The sequence below is a fragment of the Aegilops tauschii genome, chromosome 3 (genome assembly GCF_002575655.3).
Source record: "Aegilops tauschii subsp. strangulata cultivar AL8/78 chromosome 3, Aet v6.0, whole genome shotgun sequence".
NCBI lineage: Eukaryota > Viridiplantae > Streptophyta > Magnoliopsida > Poales > Poaceae > Aegilops > Aegilops tauschii.
The window spans coordinates 622,599,037-622,620,055 of NC_053037.3; the positions used below are offsets into that span (position 1 = coordinate 622,599,037).

General features: G+C 44.4%; 1 protein-coding gene and 1 pseudogene across 1 annotated transcript; one reads left to right on the forward strand and one right to left on the reverse strand.

Annotated features, from left to right (window-relative positions):
* The window catches only part of LOC141020855 (uncharacterized), a 105,727-nt pseudogene that overhangs the window by 27,823 nt on the left and 56,885 nt on the right, over nucleotides 1-21,019 (reverse strand).
* Nucleotides 17,833-19,611, forward strand: LOC109772228 (probable E3 ubiquitin-protein ligase RHC2A). Its single transcript, XM_020330918.3, has one exon. It carries the CDS (start codon nucleotides 18,009-18,011, stop codon nucleotides 19,188-19,190), a length of 1,182 nt encoding a protein of 393 aa, XP_020186507.1. The 5' UTR covers nucleotides 17,833-18,008; the 3' UTR covers nucleotides 19,191-19,611.

Here is a 21,019-nt window from a genome sequence, read left to right on the forward strand (position 1 = left end):
AAATGTAAAAGGAAAAATAACAGACAAACGAAAAAAATGAAGAATAAAAACCAAAACTAAAGAAGAAATAGTCATTCAAGAACCTTCTAGATGGTTCCTAAAACCCGAAAAAACTGGAGTTTGAGCCTTCTAAAAAACCGGGATCTCTGTTCGCGCTAAACAGCTAAATAGGCCCACTGTGATCGGTTCGTAGATAGCTAGTATGAAACAGCGACATCTTGACGCAATGAGCGTTCACTAGGGAATTCCTTGTTTTTCTATGTTCTTTTTCTTCTTCTTGCAATGGAGCCGGGGGACGGAGCCCTTTCCTTCTTAAAAATATGTTGTTTTTCTTTTCTTTTTTTGAAATTTCCTGTGTTCTTTTTCTTTGGCTACGCGTTTGTTGATTTTTCGGTATTATTTCTTTTTTTCCTCCCCCCCCCCCCAATGTCTTTCTTAATTTTTTTTATGTTCCTTTTCTTTTATTTTTCTCCTTTTTAATCTTATTTTTTCCTATTTTGAAATACATGTTGTCATTTTTTAATACTTGCCATTAATTTTGTAAATACACATTGGATATTTTTCTGAATACATGACGACCATCTTTTAATACACGATGAATAATTTTATATTGGTATAGATACTGTGACATTTTTTCCAATATTGGTCGTCAATTCATAAAAAGTACACCCTTCTGGGTTTTACTCTCGTCCCTGACGACTTGAAACCCTAGCTGCCACCAGCAGAGGGTAGCCTTCCGGCACCATCCTACGGTGGCTCTCCTCCGCTGACGGCCTCTCCGGATGTCAGTGATGAGGAGGTCGTCGGATCCCGTGCGTGCGCATCATGTAGCTTACGGTTTTTAGGGACCAAATAGCTTAGGTTTGGGTTGTCGGATCCCCCCCCCCCCAAGGTCTTGGGATATGTCGTGGCGGCGGCATCCTTGGAGTAGACTTGTGTCCCCGGGCTCTGCTGTTGCGACGTTGTCTGCTCAAGCACCCATGCGGAGTTTGGGTTGTAGTCAGGAACGATTGCATATATGGTCTGCTTCGGAACATTTGGAATATGGATAGTTCGTTGGGTTTTCTCCTCCGGTGTCTTAGTCGTGCGGCGGTGCTAGAACTGGGGTTCAATGGTGTGTTCACGGTGTTGTCCCGGTCTAATTCATTCAGCAACCATGGCTTCGCTCTTGGTGAGCCACGTCGGAGGTCCGCAAAGCTGCATATAAACGATGGAGTCGCGTTGAGCTTAAGCGAGGAGGTGATCCATCATTTTTTCCTTTGGTTGCTACTGTGGTAGTGCTAGAAACATGTGACGGGTGTTGGTGTCAAGCTCAGGGATTCTTTCGTCTTTTGTAATTTCCCTTCTTGACTAGTCTTATTTTGTGCAAAGGCTAGCATTCTGTTGTCTTTTCAGTTTTTTCAGGTCAATGTCTACGTGACTTATCATTTTATATGAATAAGACATGTATTACCATGCAAAAACAATTTTTAGTACGGGATGAACATTGTCTAAACACACATTGAATATTTTTCAAATACATCTCGATTTTCTACATACATATGAACATTTCTTTAATACATGGTGAATAATTTTAAATATATATTCAGCCATGGTGAGCAATCTTCAAATCATTCAAAAAAATATTTTTCTGAAATACATGGTGAATATTAAAAAATATGTTGAACATATTTTCAAAAACGCATAAACATTTTTAACATAAATAATTATTTTTATAAAATACCAGAAGAACATTTAAAATTACATGAGCAATTTTTCCAAATTAATTTATCTAAAATACTAGCTTATTTGCCAAAAAAATCTAGCAAGAATTTTTAACACAAAAAATGAAAAAAATGCTGGTACTTTGGGCACGACCCAAGTGCGGAGAGCTGTGAGCGACACTTCCTTAGGCTGGTCACAATGAGAAGTACCATAAACTAGTATCATACATATGATACTATCTCTACAATGCATAGTATCATAACTTAGTATTATAGTGACCTCACTTATTGTCATGCATGACACATACTACTAGTACAGTATGATACGGTATCATATCATGATATTCAATACTCTCATTCCTCATTTAATTGTGTCTCACCTCTCAAACAATGCTTAGTTGGGTTGTATGATCCTACTTATGATATCTCCATTGCAACCAGCATCAGCGCTCGCAAGAGTGAGACATAGATGCGATGGAAATGATATGTACCGTTTGTTGAAAACGCTACGGGCGCGTCGCCCATAGGGCTCCCCAATGTGGGTAGGCCTTGGAATGCACTGAGTTTTTCATGCTGTTTCTTTCGGGGACGATTTTCTATGTGGTTTTCCGTGGTTGTCTCTAGTTTTTCAGTGTTTTTCCAATTTTTCCATTATTTATTTCTTGCTTAGTTAACTTAAATGAAAACATTTTTGTCTCTTTTTTTAAATTCATGACCACTTATAATATATATGAATATTTTCCAAAACAAATTGGTAAAAATAGATAATTCTGGAACATTTTTAAATTTATGAAACTTTTCAAATTCATAATTTCAAAAAACAATTAATCAACAATTAGTAACTTCTGGATATATTTTTCAAATTAATGAACCATTTTGAATTAGGGAACATTTTTTAAAATTCTAACATTCTTAAAATCCAGGTACATATATCTTAAGTTGTGGACATTTTCCTTAATTCAAAATTTTCTAATTTTTTTGAATCAATGAATGTGTTTCAAAATTCATGATCATTTTTGTAAATTGAAAATTAGTTTTAAAAATTGTTGACATTTTAAAAATTGTGAACATTTTTTTGAGAATCGCGATCATTTTAGTCAAATTTCCAAAAAAGAAAAAAACGACTTGTTTTAAATAAAATTAACAATCCTTAATTTCAAAGTGAAAATAGAGTTTTTTTAGGGAAAAGACACTTGGCGCATTTTAGTCGAGATAATAACATTTTTTTGAGAATCGCGATCTTATAGTTTTTTTTAGGGAAAAGACACTTGGCGCATTTTATTAACTCGAACCAAAGTTACATCATCCACAATGTCAGGTAGTAACAAACTGGGTGATCACCATCCCAAACAAGAATAGAATTCGAACAAAACTATGTCTAGCTAGATTGCGCGTCAATCTATTAGCATACCTAGGACAATGCATGAAAGAAACAACACCTATACAGAGAGCCTTTTGGAAGCAATCCGTTAAAATAGTTGAGTAAGGGCTCCAGATTTCGGTCACACCATTGCAAGCTTGAATAATTTCCAGCGAAACTGATTCAACAATCAACGGTTGACATCCTAGGTCTTCGAACAGTTCTAGTCGTCGCTGAAGCGCGATCGCCTCCGCAATTGTCGCATCATGGATAGAGTTAGTAAACTTTTGAACATTTATAGAGGACAAAACAGCAATTTCTGATAAAGTGGCCGCATGCATCGCCCAGTTGCAGAGGCCAGTGGTCATTTTCCTTTTCTAAACAAAAAACTATAGTCTTGGTCTAGGCAGCCTGGCAGGCCTTGCTCGTTACAGTTACGCGCTGGGCCTGGCCCATATGTGGGGTGCTATAAGTGACGCTGCCATCGCGCTCGCTCCCGTTTAAGCAAGCCCTAGGCTCTCAACTCAAAAAAGCAAGCCCTAGGCTCCTACTGCTGCAGCTGCGTGTCTTCTTCTGCTCCGCACCGCCGCCTCTGCAGCCTCCCCGACGAGAGACCGAGCGAGATCCTCCTCTCCCCTGCGTCTGCCCCATCACCCGTCCTCGAGGTGCTCCGCCCCCAGTCAGTACAGTTCTCTTCTCCGTGGTTGGATCAGCGCGATGGGTTCCTGACATTTTCTGTCTCTGTGTCTGTGGTGGTTGGGCAGATGGAGAGGGTGCTCAAGGATGACGCCATCCAGGAGAAGGCCGAGCGCGCCACGATGGTAACCACCCCCCTCTCATCTGATCTACGTACTTGTTTTCCTTTTTGGTCTGTCTGCCTCGGTTCGTCGTCAGTTAGTTTGATGGAGCTGTTGCAACCGTGGGCAATTAGTTTACTGATCTCATTTAGACTGCAAAATCCATATATCATTAGTTCGACAAGTACCAGATCAACATTCTGGCCGTTAACTCCGCTTAGTATAGTATAAGATCTGTAGGTCTCCACGGCGCGCACACGCACACGCACACACACACTCATGCTATATTGCTGTTGCATAATGCGCTTTTGAAACTGTGCGCAATGAGTTTACCGGTCTCCTTCAACTGCAGAAGCTGAATGTTACTCCCTCCGTTCATAAATAAGTGATGTGGTTTTACTTCACTTATTTATGAACGGAGGTAATACTTTGTAGAATCATTGTTCAGCCTCTTTGTTTATGTGGGGTTCTTATTCGTTTGATTTCATCCTCCTGGCAGGGATCTTTTCTACGTGCCACGGCAATCGCAGACTCAGTGAAGACCACATTGGGACCAAAAGCAACGGTACAAGCTGCTCACGGAGCAAAAAATGTAGTTGGGCAAAAGACGGCGCCAGCCATTCGAATGCTAGAGGATTTTCCTTGAAAATTACATGTTACCTTGTTTCTGTCCAGGACAAGATCCTTCAGTCAACTGGCCGAGGGCGGAGTGTCACCGTTAGAAATGATGATGGTGCTCCCATTTTGAAGTCACCTCATATCGACAACCCTGCTGCCAAGGTCCTTGTTGGTATCCTTTTGTTTGAATCTACTGCTTGATGATTTTTCTGTTTGATTAGTTGGTTGTACGGATGTTCTCCCTGATTGAAAGAAAATGTAGTAGTCCTTAAGGATTGTTAGACATCCCAAAAGTCCAAGATGATGAAGTTGGTGATGGAACAGCTTCTGTTGTTATTTTGGCTGGAAAACTGTTGAGGGAAGCTGAAAAGTTGGTTAACATGAAGAATCATCCCATGACTATTGTTGCAGGTAATCCTCATTTTAGACCCAGTTTATTCAACATGTTCTCCCTATAACATTTAAAAATTGTCCAACTCTTAGTTACCACCTCAATACATGTTACAAGGTCTTTGATGAGTAATGATACACCAACAACATCTCTAGATCAGTAAGACATGTGAAGTCTGCAAAATGACATCTCATGCTTACATACTTCTTTTCTGAATATCTCACACTCAAATGATCAAAAAGCAGCTTACTCAGTTTTTTTCTTTTCTAGTTCCTTTTCTTCTTATTTTTCTTTCCTTTCTACATTTTCATATGCATGAACCTTTTTCAAATTTGATTTTTTTATTTTTCATTTTTATACGCATGAACTGTTTTCAAATTCAAAATATTTCTTCGATTAATTATTTTTTTTAAATTCATGAACATTTCTTCAAAGCTCGTAATTTTTAAAAAAATTTGTGCACTTTTTTCTGAATCCATAAAGTTTTGCTAAATTTGTGAACTTTTTTTTTCAAAATCGGTGAACTTTTTCCCAACCCGCGAATCATTTTCAAATCCAGGATTTTATTTTAAAACTCCATGAATGTTTTTTCAAATCCGTGAACTTTTTCCAAATTTTTGATTTGTTTTCAAAATCGATGAATCTTTCAAATCTGCCAACCTTTTCCAAATTCGTAAACTTTTTTTTCAAATCTGTTAACGAATTTCAAATTCCTGAGTCTTTTTCAAACCCATGAACATTTTCCAAATTTGGGAACTTTTTAAATTCTGCCAAGTTTTTTCAAATCTATGAACTTTTGGAATGCTAACTGATTAGCGCTCAACGACATACTGCATCAACTGGTTATCGAAACAAAGAAATCCGGCCGAGCGTCTGAGCTGCTTTGCTTTTGTTGGGCCAGCTCAGAAAGGCGGGGGCGCAATTTGAGGGACAAACTTTTTCGGACGGAAGGAGTACTACTAGATAGACACATACTTTTTTATGCAATTCTTAATTTATAGAAGCAGAAGAACTGATTATGTGGATTGAATATATAATCCCATGTGTAGGTGCTATCCAAGTGTTGTGATTATTTAGCACACACAACTTGCAGGGAGATAACTCTATAGTATGAAGACTTTAAAATACGAGTGCGTGTCGTTGGTGTTTTTGAAACCATCTTCCATCACGTCTAATATTGTTGTATTTCATAATAGTAATTGTTCAGCCTTTGACTGACATATGGATGATATTTGTAATATATTTCTTTCTTCCATATTACTAGGAAATATGTCGAAGCACAGAATATATTCCATTTGCAGTGGACTAACAGAACAACACAACACATAAAAAGAGGAGTATAAGTGGAAACCTTTCTTTCTCTTTAAATTCTTGAGGACGGTAACATTATGATGAAGGTGGAACCATAGAGAGATGTGTATTTTTAATTGAGATATTTTCAGGATACCTTTGCAAAGCTGATATATCTTTCTTTTACAAGATATGGTTGCACTTGCTTCATCTACATAGGCCGTCTGGAATGCCATGAGGCCGGGATTGGTGTAGGAAATCTTCAAAGCTATTATATTGGTCTCAAGAAACTTGCAATACATCAATGCATTTTTATTTTTATTTTTTTTGCTGACACCACAGCTACCACCTCTTCACTAAATGACAGAAGTTGCCAGCAACTGCACATGGAAAGATTGAATGTTATATTCTGTCTACTAATCAATAAGGAGGGAGATCAAATTACTGCTCTCAAATATTCACCTGATTGATTTTGAAAAGAGGGTTAAAAATGGTGTTATGAATGAAGATGGATGGGGGTGAGGGCTGGGAGAAAGATGTTGTATTGCAAGAAGAAGTTGGTTAAGAAGACTGATGATTATGAGAATGAAGGACACAAACTTTTGAATTAGACCAATTGTTTGATCGATCATTTTTGTTCTCTTGAAAACGATGTATGGTCAATTTTAGTATTCTGATGTGATTGAAGAATATAGGAGGGACAAAGAGATGTGCTATTGCCAGGACAATTATGACTCTCTATTCAGGTATTCAGGTATGGTTCTCCATGGTCGTGCTTCTCCTGTTCACCTGGAAGTTTATTGATGGGAGGGAAGCCACTTCTGCTTTGATGATTTCTTGGATGTTCATGTTAAAACACTTTTGCTCTTAAAGTCTGTTTATCAATTCTTTGGATAACCTATGTAACGATTGGTTTTGATTTTCATACAGCTAGGTGAATTTACAATCAGTATATACAAGTCAGGTTGTTTGCGAGAGAATTTCATTCCCTAGAATCATTGTCATTGTTGTTGCCTACAAGCTACTTGAAGAAAATGCCCGAGACATACTTTAAGGAGTATAATTCAGCACTAAGGCTATTATTACAACGATGGAATCTTTGTTGTGGTAGTTATGTCTCCAAATGCGTCGATCCCTATCGGCTTACTGAAGTAAACTTTTTTTTGTGTCGATTTCTATTGGCTTACTGACAGCTTATTTATTCTTTTCAAATTTTAATTCCTTGATCTTTGCCTCTGCCCATCTCCATATCACACAGAAGGTGCTCAATGCAATGCATCATGCAGTGATTCCATGATAGCTAGGAATTAGGAAGTGCCCATCATTTGTATGTTTCTACAATTTTCCTGCTTGTTGGAACATGTTTGATGTACTTACACATTAACAAAAATGATCTGTAACATTCATGAAAATATTTGGGTTTGGTCCTCTGCTTTTTTACTCCAGTTGGTAGAGATCAAAGTATTAACTCGCCGATGTAGGGAAAAAGAGCTCTTTTATAGACACTACTAGCAGTGGATACAGGGTGAGCCGTTTTGAAATTGTTTCATAGAATAACTCCCGTATAAGGTCTGGTCTTTTGGGTATACAATCCTTTCTTGAGATGAGCATTGGCAGCTCACATAAGTATACAGTAGTATATTTGACAGATGATGATGATCATTGGCAGCTCACATAAGTATACAGTAGCATATTTGACAGATGAGCATTGGCAACTCTTCTAAATCTGTGTTTACCATTTAACAATGAACTATGTAATTTAATCAATAGACTCACTTCAGTTGCCATGCTAACTGAAAATCTATATGTCAAATGATGCGACTGTCAAGTGGAAGTTACTTATATTTCTTACGTCACATGAGAAGTTTCTTTTTAGCAAGCTTATTTAAGTGCGGCCAAAGTGTACTCTGTTTTTAGACGATCTCCATGTTTTCTATTGAGATCAGAGAGCAGCTGAAGTAGTGATGGGACTATACCATTTTTAGGTTCTGAAGGCAAAGCTTCTTACAGAGTTAGTCACATTTGTCAGTTCTGTGAGTAGAAGAAATCTTGATAGCTTGTTGCTTCTGCTCAAGGTGCTTGGTGCATAAATTGATTGCTTGCTGCAAATGTTGTTTAGTGTCCTATTTCATGGTAGCTGCGGATGCTATATATTTGGAGATTTTGTTGCCGGTATTTGGAGTGCTAGGAGAGTTTCTAAACTACTGTCACGGCATCATAGATAGGATAGTGAACCAATGTGACATATGTATAACATTTCATGTGAGATTCTTTGCAGCAAACTGCATGAGCGAGCGGTCCATAAGTATCGTGTGAAAGGGAGAGGGCGCCATGGCGAAGATGAGGTGAGCGTTATCCGGTTTTAAAGGAGAAGGCCCCAGTGAGAAATGTCCTGCTAAGATGGGAAACTGAGCGATAAGGCAGGAAAGGAAAGTGTGCGTCGTGGGGTGGGGTTTTCGTGTTGGGACCGCATGTTGGGATAACATATGGGTTGGATTTGGGGGCGTCCGGAGTATCCATACGGTTAAATTTTGAGGAGCTCGCTTAATGTCCTAACATGTTCGGACGTATGAGGGAGAAATAAGATTTGACCTTGGATATGACCATTTGTGTGATTTATTTGCATGGATCGTAGCCCATAGCAACGCACGGGCGTTCTACTAGTGGGTATAGATTATATATGCAGGGCTTGTGAGATCTTTCACTCTTGGACAACGAAAGCCCTGAGGACTTAATAATGTAATTTCGACAATCTGTAGTGTACGTCAGTGATTGATTAGCATAATGTAGACATGTAGTTGCGATGTCTGGAACAATATCACTCCCTTTTCTTTGTGTAAGTCGAATAATATCATTCAGGAACCTAGTTAGCCGCAGTAAACTGCGAATAATATCAAGAGAACTTAACTAGCCATACATATAGTAGCGGTAGTACATATGTTTGGTGCAGCGAATTTTTAAGAAGAGGGACATTATGCTTATCTTCAACGGGCCTTTAATTATCGGTTATCGGTCAGCTTGATGCTAGTGCTCCTCCTGTGGCCCCGTCACAAATGCATCGACCGACCATACGTATAAAATAATACGGGTCACATGCAAGTCCACCAAGCAAGCATCGGTGGGTGCATGGTGAAACGAGGTATCTCATTCGCCATCATGCATGTGGAGTGGGGAGATATGTATGTGCAAGGTGCAATCAATCAATCCTTTTTGTCAGTCAATCAGCACCGCTGGCGAGGTGAGTTGAGCATCTACCGTGATGTCGACGATTCGGTAGCTGTACCCGTCGGCCCGTTAACTAGTCCGGCCAAAATCCCCTGTGCCTATTATATTTTACGCAGGATCAACACCCTAACTTTTTGGCCAGTGCTACAAATCAACCGGCTGATGCCAGGAAGATTTAAGCTGCCTCCCTGACCGTTCCATCGGCCCCATCACACCCGCCGGATCCTTTCTCTCAGCTGGTCTGCATGGTCAACGCACGCATGATCTCTTCCTCACATCGTACAACAGGCCCCTCTCTTGCTTCGACCTCGCAGCACCAGCAACCGCCGGCGAGCGCTGCATCGGAGCCCAGGTAACCGCCGCGACGCTTCACTGCAACGACAACATCGGCGAGGCGGCGCTTCACCACAGCACTTGCCGACGCCGGCGATGTTCCATTGAAACACATGCCGCTTCGATGATGCTTCATCCCAGCCCGGACGGCTACCGGCGAAGCTCCATTGCAGCACTGCTGGCCCGCCGGCGAAGCTCCATTGAAGCACTGGACGGCCTCGACGGAGCTTCATCGCAACACCGGCTCCCCCGGCGAAGCTCCATCGACGGCGACGAGTGCTGCGATGCAGCATGGCGGCCATGGCGGAAGTTGCAGCGCAGCAGGCAGCAACGACGGCGGAAACTGAGATGCAGCGCTGGCGCCAATGGCAGAAGCTGCAACGCAGCAGGCAGCGACGACGGCGGAAATTGAGATGCAGCGCTGGCGGCCATGGTGGATGCTGCGATGCAGCGTTGCTCGGCGACGTAGCAGGGCGGCCATGGTGGAAGGTTGCGACGCAGCGCGAGGCGACAACGGCGAAAGCTGCGATGCAGCGCCGGCGGCCATGGCGGGTGCTGTGTTGCCGGCGACGGGTGCTGCGACGCAGCGCGGTGGCCATGGCAGAAAGTTGCGACTCCGACGACGGAAGATACGATGCAGCGCGGGGGATACTGCGGTGCAGCGCCGTCGGCTACGGGAGTGCTGCGACGCGACAACGGATTATGACCGCGCAAGAGCCGTAGGCTACGGCGGATTGCGGCGGCGCTAGCGGATGCTTCTAGCGGTGGAGGAGAATGAGATACAGGAAAGAGAGCGCCCGTGGTCGTGCGGCTGTGAAGAGATAAGGTGGGACGAGAGAGAGAGAGCCGATATGTCGATCCACAGAGGGACACGTGGTTGGCGAGCGACGCGGTTTACGCGAGTGAAAAATCAGCCGGATGTTTTTAATTGTTTTCCTAATTTTTTTCTTATGATGAATGAAGCTTCAAAATGCAATTACTGGCTGGAACAACAAACCCTACTTCCACCGTTTCAAAATAAGCGTCATGATTTTAGTTTAAATTTGAAATAAAACCACAACACCGATTTCGAAAAGGAGGAAGCATATATGAGTGAGACAACGCTAACCATTTCGTAGCACGGATCGAGTTGGACACATACCGTGATACCCGACGGCGTAATCGATGATTGACGGATCGGCAGGGAAGGAAAAAAAGATGATCTCCACGGAATGGAGTTGGAGGCATTGGATGCACGGATGAAGGACAGAGCTGATCAACGAACGATCCGTGGCAATGGCATGGCAGCAAGGAGAGGGGCGAAGTTCCAAATCCAAAAAGAAAGAAGCGGGGAAGATGGGGGAGAGGGACAAAACGAGGTGGGCGGGGCCGGCTTCGTACTAGATTATTTGAGCTGGCTGCGTCAGCCATTTGCAAGTAGAAGTAGGAGTAGTACAACAAGGAAAGGAAATTACGTACGTACCCACACACACTTTTCGCGTCTCCTTGCCCGCGAAGCAAGCCGTGGCCTCGCCGGTGCAATCACGACAGCCGGCCGGTCGCCGCAGCGCACGTCGGGGAGGACGGGCCGGAGGGGGCAGGAGAAAACACGGCAGCCACGTCCTGGGGCCCGCGCGACAGGTGGGTCTCTGGCTAGCTTAGCTCGAAGAATAAGCCTAAGTAATCCCGTTCCCAGGGTACGCTCCGTCTCGCTGGCTGTCTGGTGGGACCGGGCCCGCCACAAGCAACAGGCTGTCCGAATCTGACGTGGCCTAGCTGCCCTCGTGCCGGGTCCGAGGGCATTCTCGTCCTTCCGTCCAGAGGGCCTTTGACTCCATGGCTTCCCAGCCAGGTTTTATCAACGCAATTGGGCGGTACTGAAAGCTGAAATTATTGCAGCTGTTTTGAGTTTTTTGTGACCGGAATAATGCCTCATGGGGCTAATGATGCAATTATTGTTCTAATTTAAAAGGTTTCTCGCCCAAAGAAATTGAAAGATTTTAGACCAATAAGTTTGTGTAATGTTATTTATAAGATCGTCTCTAAGTGCTTGGTTAACCGTTTGCGGCCACTGTTAACGAAACTTATCCTGAAAAACCAGAGTGCTTTCATTCCAGGAAGGCTTATTTCGGATAATTCTATAATTGCCTTTGAGTCTTCATTACATAAAACAGGGGAGGGGGTGATAGCTATCTTTCGTCCGGGAAGAAGACAATCTAGGAAACTCATCCGATACTTCTTTTGGCTCGCCAAGGTCGACTTGTTTGCTTCGAGCAAATGACAGCTCAAAACTCTCGGTCGGCGTGTAACACGAACGAAAGTAACTACTACTTCTTCCGGTGCATAATCTGTGAAGCACAACTCTCCAGCGGCATGTGCATATAAGCTAGACCTCTCAAAGGCATATGATCGTGTGGATTGGGACTCCTTGGAGCAGACTCTAATTAAATGGGGCTTTTTTATGGAGTGGATTTCTTGGATCATGTCTTGTGTCAAATCGGTTAAACATTCAGTGAAGTTCAATGGAAAATTACTTGAGCCATTTACCCCATCTAGGGGCCTACGCCAAGGTGATCCACTATCGCCTTTTTTATTCCTCTGTGTAGCTGATGCACTGTCTGCTCTCATTACTAAGTCAGTTGCTGAGGAGGGATTGCGAGGAATTACTATATGCCGGGGGGCTCCTATGATATCTCATCTTTTGTTTGCGGATGATATGATGCTGTTATTTGAGGCTTCAGGCCAACAGACAAATATTGTTAAGGGTTTGTTGAACACTTACACTTCAGCGACGGGTCAATTAGTTAACCCAGCAAAGTGTTCCACCCTTTTTTGGACAATTGCCTTGATGAAGTGGTGGATGAAGTGAAAAGTACCTTAGAGATTTCACATCAAATTTTTGAACCAAAGTACTTTTGGTTGCCGGTTCCTGAAGGAAGAATTCATAAAGGACAGTTTGAGACACTACAACAAAGACTCAGCAAAAGGCTTGTAGATTAGAGTGAGCAGTATTTATCCTCAGGTAATAAAGAAATTCCGATAAAGTCTGTCGCGCAGGCAATACCCACATATGTCATGAGTGTTTTCAGATTACCAGCTTCTGTTTTGTGATGACTTAACACGTATGATGAGACAATATTGGTGGGGTGTGAAGAATGGGAAGAAAAAGATGGCTTGGCACAGTTGGGAAAAGATGAAGTTACCCAAAGCAATGGGCGGTATGGGGTTTAGGGACATGAGAGCTTTTAACCAGACCCTGTTAGCTAAACAGGCATGGCGTCTGTTGGATACCTTGATAGCCTCCCGTCTACTGAAACCAAAGTATTACCCAAACGGGAATTTATTGGACACTATTTTTTCATCTAGAGCTTGTCGGTTGTATGGAAAGGAATTGTGCATGGGCTTGGTCTTCTAAAATAAGGTACTATATGGTGGGTCGGAGATGGCTCCTTAATTAAAACATGGCGGAATCCATGGATACCGCGTGATCATAATCTCCGGCCTATAACGTCGAAGCGAAATTGCAGATATAATTGGGTTGCAGATTTCTTGGATGAGCATGGAGCTTGGAGCGTGCAGAGGCGGGGAGAGCACTTCTAGGAATTGGATGTTCATGAAATTGTAAAAATTCTAACTTCTCATAGAAGGGGACATGCTTTTATTGCGTGGTTCCCAGAAAAGAACGGGCTATTCTCAGTAAGAAGTGTGTATCGGTTAGCAACTAGAGAACAAAATATGATGGCCGCGAAGGGTTCTTCAAGCTCGCACCCGACCGGAGAAAGACCGATATGGCAGTGTATTTGGGGATCTAAAGTTCCTTTAAAGATGCGTATTTTGGCTTGGAAAGTGGCTTCTGGTGCGTTGGCGACAAATGTGTGCAAAAAAGTTTAGACATATTTAAAAAAGAGAGACATGTCCGTTATGTGGAACGGAAAGGTGCCATAGCACCCGGGTGCCCCGACACCCTGTTATCCTGTGCGTCCAACGATTTGAAGATTCGTGCTGATGATTAGACAGCAGCAGGCCACTTACATCTGCATGTTAATTAGGCGGTTGTTTTACAGGGTGTGAACAGGGTCGCTCGACCGCTGCAGGAGACAGAACAAGGCTGGTCCTAGGCACCTTTTTTATGGAGAGAGAGATGATTTGACAGCACTGTTGTAGACCTGTCAGGGAGGTGCTGCTTGTCCATATTTTTTTTGTGCATGCGGTGAAAGGACTGGTCATGGGCAGCGTGCATGTGGTGCAACCAATGCTGCACCCTAGGTTTCACAACAGAGCTTTTATAACAGGTGTTCATCTTCTTCCTTCACATCAGAGAGTGGCCACCAAGGTGTCAATAGGGAATCTTCAACCTGTATAGTCTAGCAGAACGACAGGTCATCTCCATCTTTTTTCAGTAGGTGGAATCCTGCCACGAAGGGCAGGGCTAGACTAGACCCGTGTAATATTTTTTGGTACACCCGAGCTTAAATGAAAGACATGAACTGCTAATGGATTCTATTGCTACCGTGCTTGGCTCAAATCTCTAGGCATTATATTTTGAATGGATGGTACGGATAAGAGGGTGCCTAGGCACCCGGGATCTATAAGTCCATTCTCTATGTGGAATGGAGAGGGAGAGCAGTTTTCATGCACTGATCACATGCGATCATGCGCGCCTACTTTGGGAGCGCATGCGTCAGGTCTGGTTGCTACCTTACCGAGAGTCTCTCGTTGATACAGGCTCGGACTGGCTTCTGAATGTACTGGCCAACTATCAAGAGGATATGCGCGATCGCATCATTATGTTGATTTGGATGATATGGTCATTCGGTCAGAGTTAGCACATGGGAAGGATGTATCATCTCCTAATGTCTCGGCTGATTTTCTCCAAAGTTACTTGAGGTCACTTGATTTATCAAGGAGGTATAGTACAGAGGATATCATTAAGGGGAAGATGTCGTTGAATGAGGAAGGTCCAGTAATATATGAGAGTGTGGTAACCTCTGGCTTTGCCATGGCCACCACCGCCGGCGAGCAAGGACGCCTTATCCATGGATGGGGCATTCTCCGTGGCGGATGGAACAACGGCGGCCGGCATGGTTCTGAGGAGGCACGATGGAAGCGACATTTTTGCTGCATACCGATGTTTATCTAACTGTAACGATGCACTTGAAGCAGAATTACATGCTATCATGCAAGGTATGGCATTGGCGGTCCAACACTGCAATGATCGTATTATAGTCCAATCAGACTCTTCAGAGGCATTGACGGCGATGACCGAAGATAATTAAACCCGGTCAGCATATGGGCATTTGGCGGCTGAGACCAATCATCTTATGGTAGATCAAGAGATTATTCCTATGAAAATTAAGCATGAGCAAAATAGGGTAGCAGATGGATTGGCATTGTATAGTCGTGCTGAGAGTACTACTGCTCTATGGCTAGGTAGGGGTCCACGTGTGTAGGGGAATTTGTGCCTCTTGATTGCAACCCTATTCATATAGAATAAAACTCTTTTACCCTCGCAAAAAAAAAACCTTGGCCTCTACGTCGAGCGATGCACACACACATGACTTTTATTAGTAGGTATAAACGTATTTGGTATAGATATATGTGTTTATTATATATGCACGGCTTGTGAGATCTTTCACTCTTTGGCAACGAAAGCCCTGAGGTCTTAATAATGTAACTAGAAGGGTTGGACGCGCTTTCCTGCGCCGTTGGTGTTGTTGCGTTTCTTAAAATGAATTACTCACTCTTTTTCAGAATATAAGGTGTATTACTTTTGTTTTTAAAGTCAAACCTTTTAAGTTTGATCAATTTTAAGAAATATATCAAATTGGTATGATTAGATTCATCATCAAATGAATTTTCATACTTCTTTTGTTCAATATTGTGGGTCTCGATATTTTTTCTCTGAACTTGATCAAAGTTAAAGAAATTTGAGTTGCCAAAAACTAATACCCCTTATATTCTGGAATGATAGAACATTTAGTTTGGCGGGTGGAGGAGATGCAGTGTGTTTTATTTATTATTTATAATGCGGTGATTTGATGGGCCTTTCGTGGTGTGGTTTTGTGTTATCCGCTAACCAATGTATATATATGGAGATATTTCGGCATAAGTGACTGCATGTATTATATTGATGGTACGGTATCACACAGTGGCACTTTATTTCTGGGTGGTGGAAGGTCGCGCGGGATTGATATATTTTTATAGGCCGGTTGCTCCTGACTGATTTGAGAAATCTTGGCCCAGTCAAAATCGTAAACCAAATTTAAAACTGAATACTTCAATTGAATGAAAACACTTTAAAATTAAAAAACATATAAAATTAAGAAAATTGAATAGAAATTATTGACCCGGTCAAAATTGGGTGACCCAATTCTAAATTGAAGACCTCAATTTTTTGTGAAGACTTAAAAATTAGGAAGTATAGTGTATAGTATAATAGAATTAAATGAGAGAGTTTTGAAAAATTGTTGGCCCGGTCAAAATTGGGTGGCCCAATTTCAATTGAAGATCTGAATTGAACGTGAGCTTTTTAAAATTAGGGAGCATAGTGTTATAGGGGATTGCGACAATCCATAGTGATCGAGTAGCATAATGTAATTGCGAACAATATCATTCCCTTTTGCTTTGCGTAAATCGAATAATATGATTCAAGGGAACCTAGTTAGCCGATGTAAACTGCGAATAATTAATATCAAGAGGACTTAATTAGCCATGCATACAGGTAGTGGTGGTAGTCCATATGTTTGGTGCAGCGAAAAGAAGTTTAATACGAGGGACATTGTGCTTATTTTCAACGGGCCTTTTATAATCGATCGGTCAGCTAAGCTTGATGCTCATGCAAGTGCTCCTGTGGCCCCGTCACAATTGTGTCGACCGACCATACGTACAGGTCCGATCTCACATGCATGCATGCTCACCAAGCAAGCATGGGTCTCTCTCTGCGTGGTGAAACGAGGTATCTCATTCGCCGTGATGCATGCATGTGGAGTGGGGAGATGATGTATGCGCAAGTGCAATCAGTCAATCCTTTTTGTGAGTCGATCAGCACCGCTGGCGAGGTGAGTTGAGCATCTAACCTAACCGTGATGTCGACGATTAGGTAGCTGTACCCGTGGGCCCGTTAATTAGTCGGGCCAAATTGGCTTATTTGTTCTGGTCTTGCGCACGATCGATGCATACCCGAGTAGGAGTATTTTAATTTCCCTTGGTCGATCAAGCCCGAAACTGAAAATGCAACAAATGATGATCTCGACGAGCTGATCAACGAACGAACAGTCCATGGATACGGAATTCCGAATCCAAAAAGAAAGCTCGTGCTCGTGCCCGTGCCGGGTCCTTCCGTCCAGAGGGCCTTTGACTCCATGGCAGCCACTCCCTGTGACTCCGTTATCTCACGTTCACGGGCCGGGTTTCTTTTCGTGGACCGGATCTGGCTCGGCTGGCTGGATCATGGGCGCCACCAAAAGATTTGATTTCGGAACAGGGCATCTGTCTGAATCCCTGCTTTTTTCTTCTTTCTTTCTTTCGGCCAACTGGTGACAGATGCCGCTGCTGGGAATCGGGTCTACTCGCTGCACACCAAAGCTGGCCACTCCTTTTTCCATGGCTCAAACATTGGGTGCTTAATTATGCTGTCTTGAAATTTATTATTGGTGGAAAACCACGCAACACGATACATATATTGGCTCTCCCTCTACGTTGACACCTATTCAAAACATTTGTCATACACACCTCACGATCAACTAGTCCCGCGGTGGCGCCACCCAATGTTCTTCCTTGCTTTTCCTCTTTCTCCTTCTCCACGTCCCGGCCCCTCCTCCGAATCAAACTCGATGGAGACGGCCGATGTAGCGACGTCCATCCGTTTTAATTTCCCATTAGAATTCCCAGTAAAAGTAAATAAATGGTTGAAAAAGAAACGAAGAATCATGAATCAATCAATCAAGAAAACAAAAAGCAGAATGGCGCGTGGTCCGGGAACGGAACGGCGTTAGGATATCAACGGCAGAGAGGAGACGACAAGGAAGTGAAGGAAGCGTCCCCGCCACGCTGCCGCTCTGACAGCCCGGCCCCACGCGCTTCCCCCGCCGCTGGGGTGGAAATATTCCCATTCCCCGTTCCACTCGGCCCGGTCTGGTCGCCGCCGGTTAAAACGCCACCACCTACCACCAATCATCCCCAACCTCCTCCCCCATCCCCCCGCGCCGCCCTCCCTCCCTGCCCCGATCCACCGCCCAGCTCCAGCTCCAGCTCCTTCTTATCCAGCTCAGTTGGATCTGGTCCTGCGGAAAGCCCGCGCCTTTTCTCTCCCCATGGATCGGTGGGCGGCCACGGCTGCCGGCCCGGCGGCGCCGCCGTCCTACTGGTGCTACAGCTGCGAGCGGTTCGTGCGCACGGCGGGGGACGCCGGGCTGGTCTGCCCCGGCTGCGACGGCGGCTTCCTGGAGCAGATGGACGCGCCGCCGCCGCGCAGGGCCGCCTCGCCCTCCGCCTTCCTCCGCCGCCGCGCCGCCGAGGCGCCCACCGAGGTCCGGCCCCGCCGCGGCAGGCGTGGCGGCGCCGCCTCGGGGGACCGCTCCGGCTCGCCGTACAACCCGGTCATCGTGCTCCGGCGCTCCGCGGCCCCGCCCGGCGACGAGGCCCCCGGCGCCACCAGCAGCTTCGAGCTCTTCTACGACGACGGCGCCGGATCCGGCCTCCGCCCGCTGCCCGAGAGCATGTCCGACTTCCTCATGGGGTCCGGGTTCGAGCGCCTCCTCGAGCAGCTCGCCCAGATCGAGGCCGGCGGCTTCGGCGCCGTCCGCCCCTGCGACAACCCGCCGGCCTCCAAGGCCGCCGTCGAGTCCATGCCCACCGTCGTCGTCGCCGCCTGCCACGTAGGCGCCGACTCCCACTGCGCCGTCTGCAAGGAGGCCTTCCAGCTGGGCGACGAGGCCAGGGAGATGCCCTGCAGCCACATGTACCACCAGGACTGCATCCTGCCGTGGCTCGCGCTGCGCAACTCGTGCCCCGTGTGCCGGCACGAGCTGCCCACGGATGTGGCGCGGCCTGCTCCGGCCAGCGACCTGGGCGCCGCTGACGACCAGGGCAGCAACACCGGGGCTGAGGCTGGCAGCGAGGAGGAGACGACGGTGGGGTTGACGATTTGGCGGCTCCCTGGAGGAGGCTTTGCCGTCGGGAGGTTCGCTGGTGGCCGGAGGGCCGGCGAGAGGGAGCTCCCAGTTGTCTACACCGAGGTGGACGGCGGTTTCAACAATGGCGGTGCACCGAGGAGGATCTCATGGTCATCAAGAGGGAGCCGTTCGTCGCAGAGGGGAGTTATTAGACGCATGTTCGACAACATGTTTGCTTGCTTTGGGCACACCCATTCGACCAATGTGACTCGAGCCTCATCCTCGAGGTCAGAGTGGAGCTCGGTTTTCACCCGTGGTCTGAGGAGCCGCAGCACAAGCTGGAGATCCCAAGATAGCCACGCCGATGCGGTCGCCAGGTGATGACTGCATCACGCATTGGGGAATATTACGACATTAGATGTTGGAGAGCCGCATATGTTTGCTTCCGTTTGATGTTTTCTATATATAAGTCAGCTGAGAGATAAAGAGAATTTGTAGAGCGCAAATTGCATGCTGTTTTGTACATAGAGGAGCAGAACTAGAGATGTTGCAATGGAAATGTCCTCCAGTTTGCGTATTCAAGATGGCCTTCCTGTTGCATTTTGGAGTATCATTCAGCAAGACAAGTTTTGTTACTGATAGATGCAAGCATCTGGACAGTGAGCGCTTAAATTGCTGGCAGCACTCAATTGTTTCTTCTAATTCCATCTTGCTCAATGCGACGGGGTTTCGTCCTTTGTAACCATGACTTGTTGGAAGGTTTAGACCGTAGCAAAGATTCAATAAAGCATCACTCAAGATATTTTCTGCTCTTCAATTGGATATATCGTTGTACCGATCAAGCTCACCCTTTCATCCTTGTTTTCTTGCTTTCTTCACCAGGTATACTGTCTTTTCCAGCAAAGGCAGCTGAGTTGACTGTTTTGTGTGTGCTCTGTTACTGTTGTCATCATCTTTACGTTCTTGTCAGGCTTTCCAATCCAAAAAAGGGAAAAATGATCACCATGTGTGGAATATCTTCATCAAATCTGTTGTTCCAGAAAAGAAAGATCCAAGAACCTTTCTGATTTATGTGAAGCAGAGCTGCACAACACTCATCATATTATGATACATAGATTGTTTTCAGCACCTCAATTATTTCTTCAGGGCTCGTTGATTGTACCCACGACCTGTTAGAAGAAGGTTGTAGATGCTGCAGCAGAGATTCAACAAAACATCATTCAAGATATTTTCTGCTTGAGCCTACAGTTTTTTTTCCAGCTATTTAGTTGGATATGATTGTATTGCTCATGGTCACCTTCTCATCCTTCTTTTCTTGCTTTCTTCACCAGGGACAGGAGGTCATATTTTTTGTCTTATTCAACAAAGCCAACAAGCTGACTGTTTTTTTTATGCTCTCTTACTATTGTCACCATCCTTACATTCCTGTCATAGTTTCCAAAAAAATGATCACCATTTGTGAAATATCTTCATCAAATCTGCTGGCATCTCTCCAAGAAGAGAAAGATCCAAATAACCCTTTTGTTTTATGTGAAGCAGAGCTGCCCAACACTCATCACATTAGGATAGTAAAATCATTCCAGCTCTATGTAATAGAAAGTCTGCATAACTACAATTCCATTCTGGTATCCAATTGTTTTGCAATCAAAGTTGTTATTCTAGAAACGGTCCATGTAGCTGCTGCAGTGCCTTGTGTTTCCCTGATTGCCAATGATTCATGTCCTGTCCTAGTCCTGCCATTCTTTTTTGCTCTGGTTGCTGAGCTGCAGTTGCAGAGTTCTGTTGGTTGTTGGTTTTTTTTTTTTGACAGAAAGACTGTAAGGGAACCCCCTACAGTATAATGGGTGCAACAAACCCAAATTGCAAGTACCATGCCTTGAACCTGGGTGGGTGGGAAGGCATCAACCCCTTCCCACCACTAGGCTATGCCTTAGTCTGCTGTTGGTTGTTGGTGAAGGAAGATACCAGTCTGTTCTGTCTTTTGTTGCTGGTGCATGTGCTACCACTCTACTCTTTTTATATGTGCAGGAAAGATCTCATGGTCATTTCCATTGCATATCATAGTTGTAGGCTGTCATCATGATCTCATTTGTTCCAAGAAATTTTCATGATCTCTGAAACTACCTGAGACTAAATTAGTACAGGAGCTAGGTGTGCAGAATATTTACTACTCCCTCCGTCCCAAAATATTTACTATTTGTTCAGATTTG

Bases quoted from the DNA above. Each gene is read 5' to 3' on its own strand.
- LOC109772228 (XM_020330918.3), top strand. From the start codon at position 18,009: ATGGATCGGTGGGCGGCCACGGCTGCCGGCCCGGCGGCGCCGCCGTCC.